At 32.4% G+C, this 9871-nt stretch overlaps 1 protein-coding gene across 1 annotated transcript in view; it reads right to left on the bottom strand.

The window, feature by feature from the left end:
• Positions 1-3526: 3526 nt before the first annotated feature.
• The window catches only part of LOC103256854 (polypeptide N-acetylgalactosaminyltransferase-like 6), a gene marked incomplete at its 3' end in the record, with an annotated part of 116020 nt that continues 109675 nt past the window's right edge, over positions 3527-9871 (bottom strand). The window contains exons 3-4 of the mRNA XM_008054614.2: positions 6982-7148; positions 3527-3578 (exon numbers count right to left, since the gene is read on the bottom strand). Of these exons, the coding sequence (XP_008052805.2) occupies positions 3527-3578; positions 6982-7148 (219 nt within the window). The remainder of the gene's footprint in view (positions 3579-6981; positions 7149-9871) is intronic.

Raw genomic sequence — 9871 nt, 5'->3', positions numbered from 1 at the left:
AAAAGTGGACAAAAGACATGATTAGACACTTCTCAAAAGAAGATATATGGGTAGCCAGCAGACACATGAAGAAGTGCTCAGCTTCTGTAATCATCAGAGAAATGCAAGTCAAAACCACATTGAAATACCACCTAATCCCAGTAAGAATGGCCATCATTAATAAAACAAACAACAACAAATGCTGACAAGGATGTTGAGAAAAAGGAATGCTTCTACACTGCTGGTGAGAATGTAAACTAGTGCAACTTCTTTGGAAAAAAAGTGGCAATTTCTATTTAGAACTAAACATTGACCTTCCATATGACCCAGCAATCTCCCTACTGGACATATGTCCAGAGGAACTCAAATCACTTTACAAAAAAGATACCTACACATGCATATTTATTGCAGCATTATTCACAATAGCAGTAACATGGAACCAACTGCGCTGTGCATTAAAAATGGACTGGCTAAAAAAATGTGGTACATATAACAATGTAATTAATTAGTTAATTAATTAATATTTTTGCTGCTAAATTTGCTCAAATTCTACAAGTGAGATCTAAGGTACAGTCCAATATAAGCTAGATGAGGGAACTTAGGGTATGTTTCCACATCATATTACTTTATTCTATTACATATTTCCCAAAGTTACCATATGTGTGTTCAGAATGAGCCTACATGCATTTCATTGTGATAATGACCTCTCAAATGTCTTACCTTAAAACATTTTAACAGTTTTTTTGTTAAAACTATCTCCACTAAAATGACTATTTGCATAGATCGACAAACAATGTCCTTGTAAATTAAATGTAAATCCTAAATTAATTAAACTGAATGTAATTTTATCTAATTGAGGTATATCATTACTTTCTTTAGAAGACAGAATATTATCTCTATAAGAGTATTTTGCAGTATTCTGACTACCAATGCCAGTATTACAAAGGCGAATTCATAAAACAATTAAGAAAAAAACATAGAGTTCTATAAGATCCTTTATCCTAATTAGTAAATGGGCACCTACTTAAAATCAATAAACAAAACATTGCTTTAGAAAGCATAAAAGTTGTGAACATGTTCAACATTCCTAAAAACTTGAGAGATTATCCACATTCTCACTTTAAGAGCAACAAAGAAACAATATAATATTACTCTAAACATGAAGGCAAAATAAGGATCAACAAGCATACATAACACTCATTGTGTTTGTCAGATAAATTTTATTGTTTCTGAAGACATGTACCTCATATGAGATTGAATTGTTACATTAAAGTTAAGAGAGAGTGAAACCTCAAAATGCTTGTCTTCTGAGATAGATTCTACTCCAGGCAGATTCTGCCATGGCTGGGTAATACTCATATTTTATGAATGCAAAAAGACTTTGTGTGAGTTGATTTTATATTTTATAACTTCCCCAACTTCTATTTACATATTTCAGACTCAATTTTCTCTATATACTTGAGAGCACTTTACTGTTTTACATTCATACTTATGATCATAGACAGCAGTGCCACTCAATGGCCAAGATATCCTGATAATCACAAATGTTAAACTAATTGGCAAACAGAACCATTCTATTAAAACTGTCTGTATATTTCAATATTATGCAACATGATATAAAATCATCAAAAATCAGAATAGATTTCTTTCAGTTATTTGGTGGGTGATGATGAATTTCTTAACATGAGAGTTGTATTTTATAACATTTGTTTGCTTCCTGCTACTTAACAGTAATTAGTTTGATATTGTGTTTTGATTTTAAAATATAATTATCCTCACAATTCTAAATATGGATATTAAATCTAAGCAATTCCATAATTTACTTAGAATGAGTAGCTATCACAAAATCTGAGATGTAAAACTTGCTTGTCTCAAGTCTAGAGGAGTATCTGATAGAAAACCAGCACTAAAACATTTTTGTCGATTGTCATCTCAGAATCTTTAAATGCACTTTAGTGTTAGTATTCTATAATATAAAATAGAAATACACTACCATTCTTCATCTATTTTACAACCTTTTCACACTGATGATATCGGCCAACTTTGAACAGTTATAAAACTTGTGCTAACTGATTTGTTGGCTCATGGAAACTTTCCTTAATTTATACTTGGAGACTATTTCTGTAACATAGAAATTGAAATCCAAGACCCATCATTATCATTTGTAAAATCACTTAAAAATATACCCAACATTTTAAAGAGTTATAAACAGTTGCCGCCATGTGAATAGTCGAGGATTTTTTTTAATGATAATGTGGATCTTTATAAAAATTGCCATTTCCACACACAGCAGATATATGTGTATACACACACGTTTTGTTGTTGCTGTTCTTTTTTTCTCTTTGAGAACTTGGCATAAAAATTATTTACTGATTCCAAAGCAAAATAGGTCTACACAACTTTGTAAGGCATTATTTTTATAACAGAAAACAAGTATTGGCAAGGGAAGGGGTAGTGTTAGTAACCTGAAATTAAATATAAGATGCTGTGAGTTTATAAGATCAAACAAAAATGTCTACAGATTAGTGAAAATGCCAAGATCTAGCAAAGAAATATAATGATAAAAGTTACATAAAATAATGGAGAGGTCCTTAGTGAATTTATAAATTCATATTAATTGCACAATAATAAATAAACAAGTAAGAAAATTTATTTCATAATAACGTGTATTGGAAACAGGAGATATTTTGAAGTTATTTTATCTATTAATATTATTCATTGGAACTTCAACTCCAATTTTGAAACATATGATTTTCAAACTTCACTTTGCATAAACAGTATACACAGTTCTTGTGAAAACATAGATTCCGATTCATCTAGGAGAGGCCTGAGAGTCTGCATGTCCAACAAGCTTCAATATAATACTGGCCCATGAACCACACTTGAGTAACGAGACTGCTTGAGGAAAAATAGGATGTCTGAGGACAAATAAACTGGATTTCTTTAAAAGTTACTGGCATTGCCAGCTTGGGAGAATTGTTTCAACGCTCTAGTTTTCTCTTTAACCAGCACATGGGTAAGAGTAGATCTTTGTGAGACTCAAATACTGAACGACCTACCTTTTCTGACCAGGAAGTTTTTGACAAGCAGGGTAGGGTTGAGGGTGTGCCCATGCTTGTGTGTGTACCCTGGAACTCAGTCGTGCCTCCATACTTGCAATAAGGGAAATGTATCAGAGCTCTCCTGCAACCATCCCCGAATTAGACTAGCATTCATCAAAGCACACAAAGTTCAGGGAATTGTCAGGTTCAAATATACTCTACCTCTGAGGTTAAGCCCCAGCTTATTTCACACATTTCAACATTTTCCATGTGGATGCCGTTAAGGTTGCCTGAAATTTGGAGATAAGCCCAGGATTAGTCCTGCTTTAAAGTCACCATGAAGCCTTGTTATAGGCCTTAAGTTAAGTTGTTAAATTTATTTCTGAAAGCTTACTGGAAAAAAAAATAGCCACATTCAGTAACTGGTAAACTGCAGATAGAAAAAAACAACAAACAAACAAACAAAACCCCAAAAACAGAAAAAGTGGTTGTTGTTGAAAACTTACCTGCAGACCTTCGCATTCATGTTTTTATAGACAGAGGACTTATGTTCTGAGTCTAAAATAACATTCAGTTACCAAGTTCATTTTAGGAAAAATAACTAAACCGAGAACTGCTGAATGGAATTTCACTTAAAAAAAAAAAAAAAGCATTTTGAGAACTGGGGTCAATTCTATTCAAGTATATTTTTTAAAAATCACTTGGTAATGATTAAGAATTATTCTATAATTATAAAATAAAATCTTTCAGTATTTTGCTTTCTCTATTTTTGTGAAACCCACTGTTACAGAATTTCCCAGTTATTATAGTCTTACGTTTTTGAAAATATAAATTCCACATGATATTACATTTGTGTTAAGAACATGGCCAAAATAATGACTTTTGTATTTTTTGTCATGCATAACTATTCTATTGACCTAAAGGAAGTAAAACATAAGGCAATAATACCTGATTAAGTCTTGTCAAAATTTTACTGCCTTTGACCAAATAACATTGCAGAATATCTGAAAGAGGCATATAGTGCAATGGTGTTCAGTTGCATACCGAACAGAACTGGAATGGAAATTATTTTTAAAAATAAGTTTAAAGTGTAACACTGAAGAAATAACTTTATAAAGGATGCCAACAGCCTTCCTGTACTTCAATATTTTTCTAGTCTACTTAATTTGATTTTTAAAGAGTTAAAGAAAAGGACTCTACACATTACATGGTTGTGATTTGGGGGATTGTCCAGAAATAGTTTATGTTAATTGTAGCTTTTAACAACACAGCAATAGATACATTTGAATAAAAAGGGGGTAGAAATAGTTTCTCTCTCTTAGAGGCCCTGTAAACAAGAGATGCCTTGGCAAGTCTTCCTTTTCTTGTGACAGTACAAACAATATTGAAAAGAATTCTGCTAAATATTCATGTAGGGTCATTTATATAATTTAGGTAGATAACCTAATCTTTCTGAGTGAATTATCAGAACTTTATTTTACTTCAACATTTGTAGTAGTTTATTGAGCATCTTGAAGATTTTTTTAAATACTAAAGTTATCCTCATTTTTCCAATTGCTGTAAATTGCTATGTCTAGTTCTTATATATCCTTTAACTAACTTCTGTTGATTCCAGAGATAGGTAGAAAGGTGGATAGATGGATAGATAGAGAGATAGATAGATGGATTATATTTGATTAAATTAAGATAATCTCCTTAAAAAAAGTGTGGAGACTATTTACATCATAATAGTAAGGGAATATATTGTGAGTAGAAATCCATAGCTAAGAGCAATTACTTTTTTATGCAGTGCGCAATTCACTCAACTATCCCTGATGTCTATCATAACCTTTCTATGAAGAATCACTATCATTCTCCCTGTTTTGATAAAGAGTCAGAAACTCATGGAAGTCAATATCCCCACTGAAATACAGTTCATAGTCAATGTTGGGATTTTGACCCATGTTGATCATGCTAATGCTTTACATTTCCCATAATTCAGAAGCAGGTATGCCACTCACAGGTCTACTCAAACCATAATACACACCACCCACATGCTCAGATTAGATCTTATACCACAAAACAATAAGTTAGAAGAAGGGTCTTTTCTATTTCATGTAACTTTAACATTATAATGTATTATAAAATATGATAAAAGCATTTCATCATTTATTTCTTTCAAAATTCATTTTTGTAATTGATTATAAAATAATATTTTCAACTTGATGGTTCATAGGAATAAAATATCTAAATGAAAACTACCCCCAAGTATTAAAGCAATTATTATTTTTAAAAAAATCCAATAATACAGTCAAAAGTCACCATTATTGTCCCAAACAATCCTTTTCCTGTTGTTCTACCTCACTAATATTGATGATATTGGCAGTCTACATACTTCTCAGATAACATATGCAGAAACATAGTCATCAAAACTGCTACTGTACCAAAGATGGCAGTAATATGAAGCCAAGAAAATGTAGGTGCCACTATTTTCAACCTCCTGGAAAGTGCCCCTGAGAATTATTCAGCAAAAATGCTCCACAAACCACAATATTCTGCCACCAGGTATTTCTTACTATATTGCTTCCAGGTCACAATTGTGCTGTTCTAAATGGTTTATCAAGACAAAGCTAATTATGTAGAAAATAATCCAAGATACACTGCCTTATTTCTCTTAGTACCACTCAACCAAAAGAAATAAATATGCTATTTAAATTGCTTTTTTGAATCTCTGAAAATTTCAATTTTAGATACTGGCTGTTATTCTTAGGTCAGATGACTGCATACTCACCTAAACAACACAAAGTAAAAAGCTCTTTACAATAAAACCTAAACGACCAACTCGGTTTAAATTTTAGTAGAATGGCATCAAACAACTTCATTTCTGTCATCTAAGCTCCAATGAATATTGATGTTAAACAACCCCTGAATCAGTATAGATAAAAATCAGTATTTAAAAATACTAGAACTCTGTTAAAGAAACTTTAAAATTAATACACTAAGCAGACTGACTTCTACAGAATTTTTGAATGCTATGAAAAACTTATTTTTGCAGCAAATAAAATTTCCCAAACCCCAATTAACTCATATAATCTCAAGATTCATTCTCTTTTGAGGTATAAAATAATATTATAACAAGTTATTTTAGCAATTTTTCTTTCATAGAGATACACAGAGGAGTTAAGTGAATCTCCTTCATGCAATGGAATATAAGATAGAAAATTACACAAATAGATGATTATCATTAGAAAGACTTTCTTCTCTCCACTCAAATAAGCCAAAAAGAAAAGACTTTGCTTTCTCCACAGTATTAACAACTCTTATATTTAGATTGAAATATGACTTATGAAGTCCAACTGTCAGGAAAGTTTTTATAATTTTATTCCTATCTTACAAAGCAAACTGCATTTTACCAGAGTTGTAAAGATATTAAAACCTATGTCAAATTTTCTAATATACTATAACACCAGATTGCTTCTGTTACTGTTAATATAGATAAAATAGCTAGAATTACCAAGTAAAAATATGTATTTATGTCCCTTGTAATTTCTAATCTTTATGAATTAGCACAGGCACAACCTGGAGAATGTATCAAACAGGTAAGTAACAAAGTAGATACTTTTCTGAAACAGGAATAGATTTTATAGCTCTACACAAATATTTCATCAATCATGTGTGCTTACAATAATATATTTTGCAGTGTTTGTCCTAAAGCTGAAAGTAGAATTTGAGACATTTTTCCAACACCTGTCTAATGTACAACAGAAATGTAATGCAAATTTCTAGTAGGTCCCCAAATGACACCAATAACTTCTCTTTAAGTTTTTTCTGCATTTGGCCAGCACTTTATGCTGTCATAACATAGATAAAACTTCATAATCACCTTTCAGATGGGATCCAAAAGAAACTCACTGTTTTAAAGCCCTTAATGATTATGTGACTGATAACAGAATCAGGTAAAGTGTTATCAGCTGCGTCTTACCTCTGTCACTGAAGTCATCTACTAGAATGATTTCTGCTATCAGACTCTCTGGGGTTCGGTTAATTATACTGTGGATGGTCCGCAGGAGCGAAGTCCAACCTTCATTATGAAATGGGATAATGATGCTGGTGTTTGGCAGCCTTTCCAGGTACATCTTGTGCTTACAGCTGCAGATGATGGAGAAAAAAAAAGGGATGTCAAATGAACAACTGGTATGTCCTATGCTGAGACTGACTCACGATGTTATCAGACAACAGTGAAAACATAACTTCTAGTGTCTAGTATTTTCCCAGTCAGCTTGTGTATCATAATAGTTACCCTACTTGTTCACGGAATTCAGTAATAATGCTCTTTAACACTCACTCTTGATTTACAAATTTTTTGTATTCTCTTTTGTATCAGGGCTCTAATATGTCAGTTTGTTGAAATATTGTCCTCATGCTGATCCACAAATTTTCTATTGCTACATGATACAGATAAGGAAAAAAGATAGATACTAAAACTATTTTCCTTGAGCACAAAATTAAGGTTTAGATAGGATTTTTCTGGAGAGTTCTGAAAATTTAACTTCTTTAATAATTATGTTTAATAAGTCAGTTTTGGTCATGAAATGCTTCAATGGTTTGACAATACTTAAGGCAAAAACAGACATAGCCCTTCAGTGGAATAAATAAAGATTTAATCTGAAAGAGCTGTTTACTGAATACAACCATGTTAAGATCCAAACCAAGACATTATCAGTCTGTATGAAAATTATAAATAAAGAAATCTCCAGTTGTTTTTTCATTGTTGAAACAATCTGAGAAGACAAAAAGAATTTTGTATCCTGTGTCTTATTCATTATTTAATCTAAGAGCTTAATAATTTTTTTAACAATATTTATCAAAAAAGTAGATCTTGATGTATTCAGATAATGAAAGAAGTTGGAAAACCATCAAAATGATACTATAATATAGTCATAAAAATTCTGTAAAAACACAAAATTCATTTTAGGATAACTTAAATGGCAAAAAATATATAATATGTACAAAATCTGTCAATAATTTCCACGGGAGTTTGGTGAGATGGATACTTTCACATATACTGTGTAGATCTGGAAAACAGTGCTAACGTAATTCATCACAATTCATTCTTTCTAATAAAGCCAAAGGCCCCAAGTAATTGTGCTTCCATATATCATATTCAGGATAATTGTATATACTATGCAAGCTACCATACTTCACAATTTTCTTGGAATGCAAGTATTATTCCCAAGAAAGCAAATCATTTTTTAAACATCAGGCCAAGATATTGTACACATCACTTGACTATTAATTAAATACATGAGAACTATATTCAGAGTAATATCCTATAAACAGCAAATAGGCTGATGACTCTTCAAAGATGTTAACAGTCACATACAATCCAGTCAGAAAAAAAGGACAGATAAAAAGGACACAAGACTAATCATACACAACAAAGACTTTCTTTAAAAGTGTTTTCAATAATTTCTATCTGCATGAGTTCAAATTATCTGACACATGAAATGTGAAATGATCTATATTGCCTTACTCATTCATTCATTTATTCATTCAGATTATAATGATTTAGTGAAAGTTTGGTATAAACCAGGATCCAAAGTTGAGATAAAATAGTGAGCAAAATCTCATTTTTAACTTCGAGGCATTTATAATTTCATGGAAGATTCAGAATGACAAACAAAACAGTGACAATTTTAAAATAAAATGGATAGTAAAGAGTTTAATAGGGCACTATAGGAATATTTGAAAGAGGCCTCAGCCAAATTGGAAAGTGTTGTAGAAATGCAAGTGAGACTTGAAGGTGATCTGCAGAGGACAGGTGCAAGGTATATGCTGGAATAGAATTGGTATGACTTGGTAACTAGGAGAAGTGGTGAAGGACCATTAACATGTTTTGGGCATGTGCCACTGATCTGATGAAACACGGACATGCATAGACATGCAGGGTGTGAGGGACACATTTGAGGGTTTCAAGGATCAAAGGTAAGGACATCTAGTTGGAACACAGCATTCAAATATATACAATACACGTCTATCTATCTATCTATCTATCTATCTATCTATCTATCTATCTATCTATCTATCTACCTACCTCCTACCTAACCTATGTGTATGCGTAGTTTAAGGTAAAGACCTGTTTTGAAGGAGGGAGAGGCTTTCAGTAATAGCTTCTAGCAGATGGTGCTGGTGTACCACCAATACCTCATTAGCACTCATCAATCTAGTATGAGTCAAGAGGGTCTTATTAACAGTACCTGTAGACAGTCAATGGAATACTTTCTTTCATCTCTGCACAAAAGATGTATCAGAAGCTCAAAAACGAATGCCCCCAGAGCAAGTATCAAACAATGAAGAATGGAAGGTGAAGAATAAATGGTCCCGGGATGGGATTGCACCTCCAATGCCTACAGTGATAAGCAATTTGATGACAGACACTTCACTGGCTACTTTCCCAGTCCTGTCATACCACCTCACATTTCGCACCTGCATGCCTATACTTTCTATGACAACCTCTCTAAAACTGTTTTTTTGGAAAACAGTGTGGCGATTTCTAAAAACGCTAGACATTGACCTTCCATATGACCCAGCAATCTCTCTACTGGGAATATACCCAGTATATGTTGATATATTATATAAATCATTCTATCAAAAGGATACCTGCACACACATGTTTATTGCAGCACTTTTCACAATAGCAAAAACATGGAACCAACTGTGCTGCCCATGGAAACTGGACTGGATTAAGAAAATGTGGTACATACACAATGGAGTATTATGCAACTATACAGTAGGACAAACATATAGATTTCACAGCAACTTGGATAGATGTAGAGTCTATCATATTCAGTGATCTATCACAGTAACAAAGA

Source organism: Carlito syrichta, unplaced genomic scaffold (assembly GCF_000164805.1).
Source record: "Carlito syrichta isolate Samal-C Ts95f unplaced genomic scaffold, Tarsius_syrichta-2.0.1 Scaffold297035, whole genome shotgun sequence".
Classification (NCBI taxonomy): domain Eukaryota; kingdom Metazoa; phylum Chordata; class Mammalia; order Primates; family Tarsiidae; genus Carlito; species Carlito syrichta.
This window is presented reverse-complemented; position numbering and strand designations above follow the sequence as displayed.